Genomic DNA, 16,749 nt, shown 5'->3' on the forward strand with positions numbered 1-16,749 from the left:
CTCTTACAAAGTCACCTCACCATAATGCATTCCTGAAAACAAATGTTTGCCTATACACACAAGTGCTTTGTCTCTGTCACACTGTGTTTAATTGGATTCATTGTCCATGTACTGTATGTGATGGTCTTTTTCTCATGTATCTGTGTGGGTGGGTGTGTGCGTCAGTGGGCTGCTTGGGTGGGCAACTGTGCACATGAGACACAAAAGCGTCTTTGAATCATTAATACACCATTAGCGGCAGACGAAAGAGTCCCTGCTCGCTCGGCACTGACCTTCAGAGAGCCAGTTTCATTAAGATTTAAACACGCGCGTTTAAGCTCGCACCTCATCCGTGGAGAGAGAACCGTGAGAGGTGTAACTTTCCCCTGGCATTGGCACCATGCTGGTTCACATCTAATTTACACTGCCAGTGAAGGAACAGAGGCCAGCCTGACATCTCTCATATTCCCCATGCCATGTAGACACACACTCACACACACACTGACATTTTCCGATGCCAGATTAGCTGCCTCTTCCTTCGCTCCTCATTTGCTCCACATCTTGATCAAGATTTTTCCAAGTGTTGGCTGACTCCCCGTTCATTAATGCCGGCCAAATATTTTATGGAAGGGAAGAAAAATGACAGTCTGCTTGGAAAGCCACAAGCCATATATTAGAACTGTGAGGTTCATAACAGTTGCACTGCAGAATCCTCATGTGCGCAGGTGTGGTTTAAAGATTATGACCAAATGTAAAATAAATGAAAGCCCATGCACAAATAATAGATTGGCTGTATTTAAGCTAATTGAGACAAGTTGGAACAAATACCTCTGCTGGTTTAGTTATGTCACTTAAGTTATGAAATGAAAGGGCAGCATGGATATGGCATACTCATCCAAATCCATTATCTTAAAAGTAAGTAGGCAGTTCACTTACCTGAGAATAATTCCACAGATAATGCTACCAGTGTCAGGCCTTTGACAGGAGCCAGTTTGAGTTCAGCTCTCCTGTTGTCAACATCTCACTTTGAGAGTCACCCCCAGACACGGACACGCTGACGATACAGTCATTATGGAGATGAGAAGGGTGTGTGTGGGGGTGTGCTTGTCCATACACTTGCATATCAAAGTGCATACTGTACGTGGGTGGCTGCATGCCACTGTGTGTGTGTGTGTGTGTGTGTGTGTTTGGGATTGTGTGTGTGTGTGTCCTCTTGTTACTTTTTCTTTGTATGTTTATCTTCTTTATGTTTGAGATGTTACACTGTCTGGTTTTGAAGCACATAAACTGTTTAGGAGACAATTACTGTATGAGTAATCATATAATATGCCATATAACACTGACAGTGATTTTCACCGACACTACAGTGAGTGCTGTGTTCTAAAAGCAAACACAATAGTGTTTTACTGGGATACCTTCTCGCGGAGTGACACCCAAAATACTGAGGTAGTTGATACTCACCTTTAACTTCATATGGCCAATTGACTGAGTCACTTAAGGACTGGCACTATTAAGCTTCTCACCTTTTTAATGATGGATACTAGCGAGTTCCAGGCAAAATTAGTAGAAGGAAAACCTCCACTCTCAATGATGAGTCATCCTCTGGCAATGATGCCTCAAAAAACTCATTAACCCAATAACCTTTGCTGGCATCCTTTAAAGAGCCTAAATAGTATTTTAACCCAGAGACTAAATATCTTGTGACCCCTACTAACCATCGCGGGCGGTGTTGGTCCACAACAGGTCCCCCCTCCCCCACCACCGAGGCACAACCCCGAGCCATCACTAGCGCGCAGGGCGTCCCTCGTTTACAAAGAAAGTCAAAGTAAGACATGCTAAACCTGCATAAACCGTGTCAGTAGAGCCCCTTTAACCCACTCTAAGGTCGATGAGTCAATGCACTACATGTCACTGTATGTCTCATAGTTTGCCACTGTACTACTGTACCTGTGTTTCTGAACAATCAGCCATTAACCAATCAGAGCTTAGCAACCGTATCTAGGCAAGATAGGTCTGTCAAGCTTTGGATTTCTCCCCATGTTCAGGTGGTGAGCATACTAAATCATTTAAAGAGTTTGCACGGTTGTATCTTTACAAGCTTTTAGGAATGTAAGGAATGGATTAAATCGTTAGCATGTACAGCAAACTAGCTCACCACATACAGTATATGAACATTACATAAGGACAAGGATCACATGCTCAGTTTGAGTCTTTACACGTTGCATTAAAAAAAGCCCTGTTTGCAAGAACACATCCAGTGTGTCATGTTTCCCCACTCTGTGGAAGCTGGACCTGAAATATAAGTGTTTGGGCTAATTATAAATTCAGTATTAGGCCTCATTACAGCCAACAATACCTGAGGTAGTCAAGTTTGAAAACACATCCGTAGGTCTTCATCCTTTAAGCCTTTACTCTTGTGCCATTAAAAGTCATGAATAAACGACTAGATGATGTTAAGGAATCAGCCAAATCTGTTTACACTGTGAGAAATCACCTTGTGTTGCTCAGCAGTGTTGTTTCAAGACCTGCTCTCATTTCCTGCACCGATCTAAGGCTGCATCCAATGACAATGTTCATGAATGATTAATCTGTCTCATTAATTGTTTTGTCAAATACTGTATGAAGTAAAAGTGAAAACATGCTGTTAAACCAGGTAATTCTGCCACCTTTGTCAAAGCGTCATGTGTGTAGAATGGAAAGCTTGACAGGCACTAATTAACAGTAACTGAGATGTTAGGGGTTAAGCGAACAGTCAATTGGAGAAATATGCTTTATGCTGATAGCATTACCTGCTCAAGTAGTCTACACCTGACACTGAACAGCCATGTTCAATGTGATCCATATCTGCAGTTTGAGTCACACAGAAAGTGTCAAACTATGAGCTTACTCCATGTAGCCTCCCATCCACACTGCCCGACGGCACCGTCTCAGTCAAGTGAATGCATTTGATGAGCCCAAATAGTAGATGATAGATAGATAGATAGATATATACTTTATTAATCCCCAAGGGGAAATTAGTTCTCTGCATTTAACCCATCCTTAGTTATTAAGGAGCAGTGGGCTGCAGTGATGCGCCCGGGAAGCAACTGGGGGTTCAGTGCCTTGCTCAAGGACACTTCGACTTGCAACAACTAATGGGGAGAGCCGGGATCGAACCGACAACCTTGGGGTTGCAGGACGACCCCCTTACCCCACTGAGCTACAGCCGCCCCAGATGGTCCCCTAGTGGTGTGTTAGTGCAGTACATCACAACTTGTATCCCCTGTGCATCTGCATTCATACAATGAATGCTAATTCCCCTTCCTCCATCACCTCCTTTACACATTGAAATGTATGATGTGGAATCACTCTAACCAGAGAGATTTGTAAGGTGGTCTAAAACAGGACTGGGTTCTTCTTCATGAAAAACAAAGAGATGCATTATTTTGTTGTTGTTGTGGTTTTGATGTTTGAGATTTTGCTTCCATTCCTGTCGCGCCACTGGGTGTGGTGTAATAATCCATGCAGTCATTTTGCCCATGTCAGTGCCCAAGTTAAACCTTATGACCCGAACACCATAACCACATGATAAATCAGTTCATAAAGACAATGACCCATCCAAAACAATTCATAATCACCTCATAAACCATGATACTCTATCCGTAAACGAGCTCAAAGGACCAAACATGATGCACTCTGTGTGCCAATGAGAGACAGTAAAACATATCACAAAGGCGTATGTTGTCAGAAGAGACCTGCATTTGACTTCTCTGGAAAGGTAGGATCTTTGTGTTCAGGAGATAAGTGGATATCAGAACACTTATCTAATTGTCTGTTCAAGTGCATGCAGTGGGCTTAAAGTGGTCCTGAGCACCACATTTGCCATTACAGATAGAATCCACATGCTTTCTTCTCTTGATGTCTGCTGTTCTCTTCTCTTCTTGTCTCTCCATACCACCTACTTGCACTGTTGTTGTAACTCCATATTGCCCGGCAACAGGTTGCCCCTTATATTTACCACGCTGATAGCTAGAAGCTGTTAGTTATGACTCATGTTACACTTAAGGAAATGAGGGAAAAGAGGGGGAGGCAGACACCATATCACAAGAATCCCAATTAACCTCAACCTTGTCTGTCTATATTAGGCTGCTGGGGATAGCTGAGCTCTTCCTGTTGTCAGAAAATAGATGTGCACACTGTCTGCTGTTACATATTCTATTTTGAAAAACATCCGTGACCTTTAAGATCTACCATGTAAAATGGCTTCCTGATAAACTTTTGCTAGAAAACTTCTGCCAACTTCAGACATCTGTGAAAGGTACATAGGTTACTCTGAGCTAATGTTAACCAATCATAGATTGTTTATATATATATATATATATATATATATATACACTACCGTTCAAAAGTTTGGGGTCACTTAGAAATGTCTTTATTTTTAAAAGAAAAGCACTGTTTTTTCAATAAAGATAACATTAAATTAATCAAAAATACACACTATACATTGTTAATGTGGTAAATGACTATTCTAGGTGGAAACGTCTGGTTTCTAATGAAATATCTCCATAGGTGTATAGAGGCCCATTTCCATCAACGATCACTCCAGTGTTCTAATGGTACATTGTGTTTGCTAATCGCCTTAGAAGACTAATGTCTGATTAGAAAACCCTTGTGCAATTATGCTAGCACAGCTGAAAACAGTTATGCTGGTGATATAAGCTATACAACTGGCCTTCCTTTGAGCTTGAAGTTTGTAGAACAAAATGAATACTTCAAATATTAATCATTATTTCTAACCTTGTCAATGTCTTGACTACATGTTATATTCATTTGATAAATAAAAGTGTGATTTTTTCATGGAAGACACGAAATTGTCTGGGTGACCCCAAACTTTTGAACGGTAGTGTATATATATAAATATATACAAACAGGCACTTTTGTTATTCTCTGTTGAAGTGCTGATGATAAAAACAAATCCTACTCTCTTTTATTAAGTGCAGTAGATGCTCAGGCAGGGGCAACATGGCTTGCGGGGGGATAGAGTCCATTCTCATTGTGTCTCTCATAATGGTGACAGGAGACAAATGGAGTCAGCAGGGTTACTGAGCGATAGAGTGCTTGCAGTGTTTATATAACATGATGTATTAGCAATACCGTGTGCACTAATGTTTAGATTTAAAACAGCTTCTTGGCCTCCGTCAATGTGGAGTGAGCCTGTAGTTTTCCATCCTCTCCACAGGGTTCAGAAGGTCATAAGACAAATGTCCATGTGGTGCCCAGTAATGCAGTTGTATGCCTCTGTGTGTGCGTGTGTGTGTGTGTGTGCGCTGTGTAATGGCCAGGCTGATGCATTTTTTTAGCTCTCAAATGGGATATATTTCTCTCCCGTCGTTTGCTGTATTCTTGATTAAATGAAGCGTGCGTGGCTTCCTCCACAGACAGTGAAGAGTTGTGCGGAACGCTTAAGGATGGAGGAAAAGACAAAGGAAACAAGTGCTCTACTTTGTTGTGATTTCACTCATGCCACATCAGAGCGGGGACAGCGTGCACATTTTTTATTATGAAAGATGCATTTGTGCTAGAGGCGTGTGTTTGAATTCCGTGATGAAATCCCAGTCCATTAGGCTACGTATGGAAGCATTTTCTTGGATGGTCTAAGAGGGTTCTTCCATTAGCCTTCCTCATAAAAGAGAGGTGAGACCTCAGGTACTCTCTTTATGCATCCACAGTTGACATGAGTGGATGTTATTGATAATCCAGCATGTTTTAGTCAAATAAAAGGGAATTGTAGCTCAGGTAATTCTTTGAGGAAGTCTTCTGTAAAAGGAAGATGTATACATTTAAATGACAGTGGCTTCATTTCTGTTGATTCAATGAGGCCAATTTGTATGCATTTGCAAATCCTGTAGGTCTTGATAGTCAATTTGCTGTCATTGAGCTAAGGGGCTTCAATTTCACATCCCAGCAAGTCCTCCCCTCTTTCTCCACTTCATATCTCATTCTCCCCTCTATTTATCCTTAACGGCTTGACATTTCCTCTCGTGCCGTCTCCCTCGCTTTCCCATTTCCCCCTCTAAACTCAGCCCTCGGTGGCACGTTTGAGGCATTAATTGAATAATTAATTCCTCTCATTAGTTTGTTTTTAATTATTTCCTTGCCCCCTTCTCCTTGCCGAGTATAAACTCATCAACTATTTTCATCCTTCTACACAAATTGCCCATGAAAACTGAGGGCTGTGCAGAGTGTAGCTTCAGCACAGTGGCTCTATCAGTGGCCCCTAATGAGGGGCCGGTGAGCCCAAGCGGAACAAGCCTAACACTGGCTTTTTGCACCAAGAGGCACAATACTGATTTGGGTCATTTAGTGCCCTTGGGCCAATTAAAGGGAGGTGAAAAAGGCACAATTGTATAGCTGGAACTGATTTCACTATAGGAGCACCGGCCTTGCACGGGCCGGGACGGCAGCGGACCGAGCCCGTGGGCCTGATTGCTCGTTTGTTCGCAATGTGTTGCACTAATGGAAGTTATTTGCCCTACATTCTCCCAACTGGCTCCTTTCAAGGGCCTTCAAATTTGTGACACAGTTTCCCTCCCAGATTACAGATAAATGGTCCTAAAGAGTACTCTGCCCAGTTAGTCTATTGTGTGACCACCAAATTCATTATGCGGGTGTTAAAAAGGCTATATGGATTATTATTTTTACAATATAATAAGATAAACGCACATAAAATCCAGGAGTTCTTGTTCAATGACTCAAAGCCCACAGTCAACAGACCGCGGTCATGTTCTGGTATCCACTCTGTCTCCTGGTGCGTTGTTCGATGTCGCTTTCATTCTCTTTGTTTATAAATGTGATTTGAGTTTGTTTCATGTGAGCCTTCCACTCAGTGTATGTTTTTTTTCGTTGCCTTAATGCCACATTTTATTGATTTATGTTTTTGTTTTTGTTTCCTGTTTTATGTCATGTGTTGCCTGACTGGGCCTGATGTTGCATGCTTGTTGTCATGTCCCAGTTTGAATGTAACCAGACAGTCAGCAGAGCCATGGGCCTCCAAGTCAACAAAGGTAAAGTTAACCCACTTACCCACAACCACCTGTCCTCCCCCACCTTCTCCCACAGACAGCCTGCCACATTGCTCGAACACATACAGACACAATTTCCAGTCCGTGGTCCAAATAAGGCGCGTAGTGAGGGGGCCTCCTCTACCATCACTGCAGCAGAGGCTTCTGGAGATGGCTTTAGAAGTGTGTGCAGAAGTAGATGTACTGAGCCTACAAACTCCCCTTCACTTAGCCGTTTCATGCTTGCAGCATTTTCTTTCCAAAATTGTGCAGCTTGCCTGAAAATTCGAGTGTTCAAATATTTTAAGTTTGAGATGATTACACCTTAAAGCAGTGATGGACATTGTGCTTGGGTGTGTTGTGGTGCTTACAGACGGATTAGATCTTTTCCAGGTAAACTATAATGGCGAGTACTTTATTGTAACCACATGATACCTCTCATCTGTTGGTGGGTTGTTAAAAATCAAACAATGTACGTTAGATACAGAATCAGTGAACGGAACACGACATTACTATTTGCATTGCAAACACTGATGGTGCGCAAACAGTGTGTTTAGGGGTTATTATTTGAAACACGTTAAATGCTTTGAATGCTGATAAGGCAGAAATATAAAAGGCGCTCATTATGTGGTCTGGCAGCCGTAAATTGAGCCTGTAACAGATGGCTGATAATGTTTATACAGGAGACTCAACCTGGACGTCTTTGGTTTTTTCAGAAGCTTGTTACATGGTTGAGATTAGAAGTTTGCAAACGCCGCATATGGTCGGGCAAGAGAGTGGGAAGCAAATTAAAGAGAGAAACTGAAAGAAAATATTAATGACAAGGAAAAGAACACGAGAGAAAGAAACAGTTGGTGAATGAACAACATTGGCTTATTTCAAGCTCTACAGTTGATTTGATCAGTTCAATCTCTAATGATGCATTATGTTTTATGAACGGAGTATGTGATTTTAAGGTGAAATCTTAATTTGTAAAGTAACTACAAACTTTAAAATGGAAAATAAATACTGCAAGTCCCTTACATCCGTCGTACAGTTGAGTGAATGCATTTCCTCGAGTTCTGTACGCTGACAATATGTCAACATCCATAAATAAATATTGTATATCAATTGAAAATGTAAATGTTCTATGCAGCCATGCAGCTAATGAGCACGTCACATATGGCACGTCCCCTCCATCACCACCAAAAAAATAAAAACCGTCTCATGATGCACAATGAAAGAGCAGCTTTACCAAACACTGCAGGACTCTTCTATTTTCTTTGCACTGGTGCTGTTGGACACCTCACAAGCGCACACCATGGCCAGCCAACCAGGAAAACACCTTCCTACTTCAGAACACCTGGACATCTTGGACTAAAAAACCATCAGCCCACAAGAACAGATGCAAACCAGGCTGTCGGGAACATAAAAAAACACAAAATGTAGATAGTTAGGTAACACTGCAGCAAGGCGAGTCATGTGAGTGTGATCAAGCCAGAGGCAGAACATTACAAAGTCAGCAATGTCCACTTCATAGCTCAGCATTAACTATTTTATGTGTAGTGTTCACACATACAGCATAAAACAATCAATAATGCAGATAGTGTAGATAGCATTTCCATGCACTAATAACCACATGTGTTCTCCTCGTTCAACATTATATAGAAAACATGAGCTCGAAAGCCTCGAGCGCTGCACAGCTTCCGGCTTTCAGAATCAGATTACTCATACACTCACACGCCGTCCTTTCTTTGATCCCTTTTATGATAGTTGTAGGCCCTATTATACATAGCGTGTCGAATCCTTCAGTCACTCTGCCCTTGCTTTGTTCCATCAGTCTTTGGATAGGACATCACAATGGCCTGTGCCTGTTCCAACACAGTTTGAATTTGTGTGCATAACCATGCTCCCTCTGCGTGCTGGATCACTTGTTTCTATTCATATATTGTGTCATGAGACAGCTGGTGAGGGTGTGAGAGCTGGAGAGAGAGAAGGGTAAGATGTAAGCACAAAGCAACAACTGCCTGTTCACCTGCTGAAGGTGTGGGAACAATGCTATTGTTTTAGGGCAGAGTTGTCCGTGACTGTGATCCCCACTCTTCTTCTCTCTATTTCTCTTTTCCTTTCTCTCTCTCTTTCTCTCGTCAACCCCCTCGTCTTCTCCCTCCCATTTCATCACCACAGAGGGAAAAGCGCTGGAGCATTTCGTCTGCCGGAGGTGAAAGGAACTCGTCGAGTGTAAGTAGAGGGGTTTCTGGCAGAGTGAAGGGAAGAAGGAGTGGGATGAGATGGAGGGCGAGGAGGGAGTGGAGGCAGGCAGAGATGGCGGAAGGGAATGGATCGACACGCGGGAGCAGCACAATCGCGTTAGCCGAGTCTCCCAGGGATAAAGTTGGTCTTAAACTGCAGGATTACCCACACTCCTGCATTACAAAATGTCCCTTCACCAGCATTTAGCATGCAAATGGATTCCCAGATTATGCCTTTTGTATTCATTTGACTAACTGTCAGCCTGTGACGCAGGGAGAATGATAATCAGGCAGATATTGCCCCCTAGCGCTCCGTCGATGATCATCACGTTGCAGGGGGGGAGTGTTGTGTTACTGCAGATCAATGACTTGCGTGTGTGTGTGTCTGTGTGTGTGTGTGTGTGTGCACGCGTGCCTGTGTGTTGAGAGAGACAGGGATTGAGGGGTTGAATAGCTCAAAGCGAAATATGTGAGCGTTAAAGGGATGAAGGAAAGGTGGGATTGTGGAAGAAGAAGACCGGATGAAAGACGGTGCTCTCCTCAGTGGATTACGTCGACTAATTACAAACGGCAACATCGAACACCCATTTTAGATTTTAGATGTGGAACTGCAAGATATGCTGTGTGAATATTCTTCTTCTTCTTAATGTGAATATTTAGCTCCATGCAGTCCAAAAGCTGTGGTTTCCCTTGTTAGGATTTGGTGGAGGGGGGGGGGTTGTTTCGCTCTACCAAGAGTCATCTGGGCCATCTTTCCCAGCTGGTATCTGTGAAATCATTTTCTCTGCGAGATAATGAGTCTGATTTGAATAACGGCCCTTATTTGATTCATACATCTAAATTCCGTTTTTAAGTAGTCTCCCAACATGTATTTTACATGCATGGTGGGCTCATCTGCGGAGCCCACGCAGACATCACAGAGCCCGGCCCGGAAGGTTTCGGGCTTTTATCAGTCCGAAAGGTCACTGATTGGAACAGGTGGGAGATGAAGAAGAGCAGGTATCGTTTCTGTAAACGAAGGTAGCTTTTGATGATGGAAAGATGGAAATGTGCCTTGAACTGCAGGTGTCGATGCTTTCCAGCGTCTGTGTGGTTGAATTTCTTCTAAAAATGTCTTTCTAAGAAAAGTGTTTGCCTCTGTGTGTATCTGCGTGTGTGTGTGCTGATACCTTCAAAGCATATGGATCAAATGTAGCTTCTGTACGTGCATATTTTAATGAATCCTTCTTCAAATCTGTATATTGGCCGCAGAATGGTTTACAAATATGTAATTTAAAGGAAAATTCAATTTCATGACACTTCGGGTCTCCTCTCAGTGGCCATCCCTTGTATCCATATTGTGAACGCTGTCCACGCCAAATTCTCTTGCTGGTGTTTGGATATGACATTGCTACACAGTCGGACATAACAAGAAACACACGCAGTCATGTTGGCAAGCAAACTGTTGATTGGAATCATTTAATCCTCTTTATTTGGAGATGAAATCAAAAGTAAGTGGAGACCAAATCAATCTAATAATCCATAATCAACTGCACAGTAAAACTGTGTGTTTACACAGCTCAGGTAAATACAGTAGGTCAACATTGAAACAGGAAGTACAGATTAACCTACCAGGGTAAAACAGTGTTGGACCCAAATTCCCCCCCTCTCTGGTTCCCAAAGGTAATGTGGCTATAATTTTGATTGAGAGCTTTTAAATGATACGCACTATGTATGCATACAATACCAACTGTAAATATGTAAACGTGAGCTCACACATTACCGCATCCCATTTAGTTTCCAGGGATTAGTGCGACCCCTGGGAAGCTGCTCTCTTTGGTTGGTAATCTAACCTCTCGTGTTTCTCGCCCTGTCGGACATCGCTTCAACGACGTCTCTTATTAGCACTATCACAATAACAGCCGGGTGTATTTGTTGACTGTGTTGTATCTTCGCGGTGCCTTCAGGTTTGTTCTTGTTTGTTGCATACATCGCCCTTTTCCTTGTCTTCTTCCTCCATCAGGAGAAGTCCACCCCGGAGGACCAGAGCTCGTGGGACAGCTTCAAGACCATGACCCCCGAGCTGTCCATCGTGCCCGGGGAGCAGAAGGACCGGATGGAGCTGCACAATAAGAACTGGGACTCCTCCTCCGCGAACACGCCTGACTCGTCTGAGGGAGACTTCCAGACTGAAGTGTGAAGACACACACACACACAAACACGCGCGCGGCGCGTACACACACTCACTTGAATACACACACGCTCATGCAGAGACAAACATTTGAAAAGATATACATAAGTACATGATTTCTCTCAAAGATCTCACAACACACGGCGCCCCGTCTCCTGCAATGTGTCGGAACCCAAACTGTATTTGTTTACTGACTGAAGTGGACGGACACGGAAAGAAAACTGTTCTAATCTATATTTTCGCAAAGACTATTGAAAAGAAAGAACAGGGGCTTGACACGTCTGGGACTGAGGAACATTTTTAAACGAACTTAAGAAAACTATGAAAAACTTATTTCTGAGAAAAGATTTGATTTTATTCTGGAGAAAAAACTAAATCTCTTTCAATGGTTTGTTTGATGATTTGGGGGAGGGGGTGAAGAAGAAAAAGAATATTTCAGCACGATTAAGTTCTTTTTTAGCAAGGGGAGAAAACAAATCTGGCTGACGGTTCTCACACTGGTAGGCCCCCGAGGCACTCTACTTTCATTTATTTCCTTTTCCCTTCTAATGGATGATGGAAGCATTTCATCTCTTATTCTGTCTTTCCTTTTTTATTCACGTCATTTTTTATTTTTACGGAGAGAGGGTAGGGGACAACAGAAGAGCCGCTCATTGGTATGTGCCATCCTCTTTTCTGTTTTCAGGTTCCACTTCAAGAATCCCATCCACCCATTCCTCTTACATCCTATGTGTCAACATTGTATTCCTCTTTGTGTATTTATCTGGTTTCGTTTTTAAATGTCCTCTTTTATGGTTGAAAACTTTTAATGAAAAAATAATATGAATTGAAACAACTGTTCAAGAAGAATTGATTTATTTTTAAACTATTAGATTTCTGCTTCTGCTGCCTTTTTCATTATTTTTGTCTTTTCATTTCCTGTGACAATTAACCCATGTGTAACAAACAAAAAAAGAAGGAAAAAAAAGAGTGAGTCAGGACACACACAGCACATTAATGTGAGCTTATTTTGAAGGTGTGCCGCATGTTATCCAACCACGAGGGAAAAGAAGGGTAGTGATCGTTGTGCAGATTCTCGCATCTCCTTTTACTACCCCCAGTGCTTGGAGATAAAAAGCCTTTCAAGATTGCAGCATCTGAATCCATTTCAGCCACCACTAATCACAGTAAAAAAAATATATCTGTCATTTTCAGCCAAATTAAATATGCGCCAGCTCTGTTTAGCATCTCTCATTCCGCAAAAAAAAAGGCTTCTGCCGGTTTTGGGGCTAACTTGTTCTTTTCTTAATATATGGAATATAGGAATAGATGTTTACCTCAGGATTTTTTTTTCATGCCAATAAGTATGAAAGTTGATACCATCAACCGTCAGATTTTATTATTTCCCCAAGATCTGCTTCGTTTTGCTTCCGTCTCCCACCTCCTTCTCGTTTCGCCGTCTCCTGATGCCCACCAGTCGGCATGCTACCAGGAGGCAAGAAATGGTGATGTTAGCAGTGATGCCAGATGTATAATTCCTCCTTCAAATGTATCCCTGTTGGTGTGATTCTAACCTGCATTTGTGAGCACAGCAGCTGCAGAAAGAGAGACTGAAATAGAAAGGCAGAGATGGAGTCACAGAGGTTGAGAGGCTACAAGGTGGCAGACTGTCGAAGAAAACCGAAACAAAAGCCTTCAGTGGTGAAGCGTCCTACTTGACATTCTAAATCTGTACTTTGGTCGCTACAAGAGGACATCCAGTGTCCTGCCGTTGCTACATTAGCGCATCGGCCCTCCATGCACCGGCAGAGAGAAAGTGTCAGAGGGCAGGGTGGATTCAATACATGGCTCCATAACTTTTCTGTCTATGTTCAAAGCCTGTTGATATAACATTCTGGAGAAAGAGATGAGACTATTTAGGGAGAAGAAAGTGCAAGAAGAAATGGTAGCCAAGGTAAAAAATAGTCCCAAAATATAAAAGGAGAAAGCTAGAGGCAGGCAGAGATACAGATTAAGAAGGCGAGTGCTCATAACAGTAATCATCCAGGGATGGCTATTTGTTCTGACATTTTGGATTGCAGCCCTCCAACCATCTGTTTAAAGATCCCTAATGTGGTAGTAGTGCAGCACGGCGCAGATGGTGAGACACGAGTGCAGCCCTCCTAACCTGTCAAGCTAATCAGCTGATAGAACCTGCAGCCCGCTTCCCCTCAGAGGAGCAAGATAGGCTCGGCCCCCCAGGTTGCAGAGCTAAGGTCACACTCACCTGAGGCTCGGGGTCCACATCTACTGTACGGCGTCCAACCAGGAAGGACAAATAAAAGCATGCGGCCTGTCACAGTACAAAGTCTCAGTCAAGGCGTGTTAATATATAGCAGGAGAATACATCAGTCTCAGGGGAAAAAGATTTGACCTTTACACAAAAGTTTTTTTATTACATAAAACTGACCATTAGAGAGAAAGCTCGAGAGGAATTCTCTACAAAGCCTCGTTCCCATGGTAACTTATATATATGGGATTTTAAAAAAGGAATAAGAAAGAAAGACATGTTTGATTTCAGCGCAGTATGAGAATTCTGACTTACCTCTTCCTTTGAGCTTTTCCATATGAACTGGATGACAGGTTTTGGATTGAATGAGATTGAGATGCTTGACTAATCACAACTAAGCATCACCCTACAATGTATGTTGCTGTGTTAAACTGGTGTGACGTGAATGCAGGAGTATCTTAGCGAGGTCAATTATTTTCCTTTGTGTGTTTAAATCCTGTCAAACTCAACAGCGCATAACAAATATGATACACAGGCAAGCCAATTTCCAACTTTGGGTGGATGCCAGCTCCAAAATCTACTACCCTCACCTTCACCTCCACCCTTCAATGCTTAGGTGTTAATCGACTGCTCCAACCATCCAATATTCCACTCGATTCATGACAGAAGACCCCTCCTTTCCCTTTTCTCTCATTTTTGTTCTTTTTATACATAAGATTGTACAAAGTAGTCCTCTAATGTTTTCATAGTGTCTTTTTATATGAAAATAAATTTTCAAATTGATCTCAATGTCTCATGTGTGCATACACACTTTCTTCAAGGGCATCTTTTGATATGAGCAACTGTTTTTTTTCTTGATTTGCCATGTATTCCTACGCCCATGTTTTCATAATACCACTCTGGGTGTTGGGCATGACAAACTCTGTTACCCAGAAGCATTGAAGCCGAACTGTGACCAGAGACCCCGCTGGTCTGTCTGAAAATATAAGAGGAACAGTTCTGTGGGTTTGAAGTCATGTTCCACTGAAATAACCAAAGGGGTAAATGTCATTTCAAAGTGATTATTTCATTAAAATTGTATGAACTGAGCGATATTTATGCGAATAACAATCCTCTTCCAAAGTGGATTTCACCAAATGGTTTTGTTATGTAACATTGGGTAAATAGTCACAGTGGACAGGCTTTGATAGTCCAGTCATTGGTGCTAAAATGAAAGAACAAGAGATGATGCCGTGCGCATGCCTCAGCCTCTCTACATTTGCCCCCCAATGGGCTTGTGGGTAGTTAAGCGTGGATGAGTCTGCCTGTGGAGCTGCCATCACTAACGCTGGAGTAAGGCCACCGACTGGAACTTTCTCGTGGGATGAGAGAGAGGTCAGAGGAGGAAGCGAATAGAGAAGCCGGCCCCAAGGACGGAATGCATGGTGACAGAGCAAAGGCAAGGAAAGGGTTTCACATTCCCTCTGGCAGATGAGTCACAGCAATTAAAGTGCCTCCTGGTTATTTTTCACTGAGGATTGTGGGTAATTAAATTGTGGTACTGATGTGTCACCAGTGACCTAGGGAGAGACCCTGCTGACAAATAATACAGGGAGACAAAGTGAACAGGGGTTGGACATCTGTTGACAGAAGATATAACACATTTCAACTTGACTGAAGCCATCAGGGACCTTGTGTGAGTTTGGCCTTTTTGCTTGACATTTACAAGAAAGACAGGAAGTTGCATGTTCCTGACAATGCTGGGAGAAAAATGTGTTTTAGTGCTCAGATTGGCAAGTCCTGAAAGCGAACACGAGGACAATGCAGAGAGTTCCATGGTGACGTTTTGAAAGTGGCGCAGCAGGAACATGAATCAATAGACGTTTCATGCTTACTGATAAGATTCTTTTCTTTCTGTGACTTGTCTTCATCTTCTTCAACAAGCAAATGTGATGTTTTAGTCTTTGTCGGATAACTGCACAGAGGGATCGCCAGCACTGAAACAAATGGACTCCCCTACAGAGGCTGGGAAGAAGAGAACACCATAACTATTTTTTTCAATATTGCTGTATCACATAAGGCTAGATTATTTTCAACCTGTTGCACATCGTCGGTTGGTTTTCATGTAATTCGTCAACTTTGTTTATTATGAACCAAGGCGCATCCTGCATTATTAATATGTCGGCTTCTGGATATTTGCTCCATCACTTATCAACACACATTCCTTTGTGACGTCAGTATTTAACTTTATATTTGTCTCTTCATTCTTTCGATGCTTCTCCCTCCATGGTTTTTTGTTTTTTTGTATTTTGCAGTCAACACCTCATTAAAGATTCCCCTGCTGCTGATGACAATGCTACGTTTCTGCGTTTTAAATGTACTTTTGCTGATGTACAGTAAAACCTTAAAAGGCACCTTTAAATGCAAAGTATTTAATTTCCATCAAAACTATAATGAAAGACGCACTTCTGTGATGTGAAGTAGCCTGAGACCACGCGAGTCGCTGTCTTCATTATTTAACTATTGCTTATGTTGATGAAATCATCACATCATCACTTTACATCTAGTCATATTTATTCACTTTGTCATTTCATTGTAATTAAATAGCTGCAAGTAACAATAGTTAACATGTTGTTAACTTGCCAACTAGCCATTAGATGCATGTTGATTACCCATACAGCTAGCTAATGGCACATGACCAATTCAAGCCTAGCGTTGTTACACATTGTCAAAACAATCAGAAAAAAAACAAAAAGCATGAGCATGTTTAACTCATTGTTAGCCACCACTCTTTTTCCAATACTTGATACCCACACTCACGTTTTCCTCCACTCATTTTCTTTATCATTCCCTAAACTTGATTAACTGAAGTGCTTCTCCCTACTGTGTTTCAACAATTATCTCCAATACTTTATTTTCGTATGTTCAATAGTTTTCTGTAATACTGCTTGCCTTCTCTGGTACTCTAGTACAGTTTTGAAATTGAGTGTTTTTTTAAACCGGAAAAGCTTTATTCCATTTCTTTATAACCTCACTGCACTTATCATTCCACCATGGAACTAACTTCTGCCTCTTTGTACCAGTGTTCCTTAAAAGTGTCTT

The 16,749-nt window shown here is 42.1% G+C and overlaps 1 protein-coding gene across 1 annotated transcript in view; it reads left to right on the top strand.

Moving 5' to 3' along the window:
- The window catches only part of adgrb2 (adhesion G protein-coupled receptor B2), a 211,605-nt gene extending 197,154 nt beyond the window's left edge, over positions 1–14,451 (top strand). Inside the window, exons 35-36 of the mRNA XM_056417315.1 lie at positions 9,186–9,239; positions 11,253–14,451. Of these exons, the coding sequence (XP_056273290.1) occupies positions 9,186–9,239; positions 11,253–11,429 (231 nt within the window). The 3' untranslated portion in view covers positions 11,430–14,451. The remainder of the gene's footprint in view (positions 1–9,185; positions 9,240–11,252) is intronic.
- Positions 14,452–16,749: the final 2,298 nt, after the last annotated feature.

This window comes from Pseudoliparis swirei, chromosome 1, assembly GCF_029220125.1.
Source record: "Pseudoliparis swirei isolate HS2019 ecotype Mariana Trench chromosome 1, NWPU_hadal_v1, whole genome shotgun sequence".
In the NCBI taxonomy this organism is placed as follows: domain Eukaryota; kingdom Metazoa; phylum Chordata; class Actinopteri; order Perciformes; family Liparidae; genus Pseudoliparis; species Pseudoliparis swirei.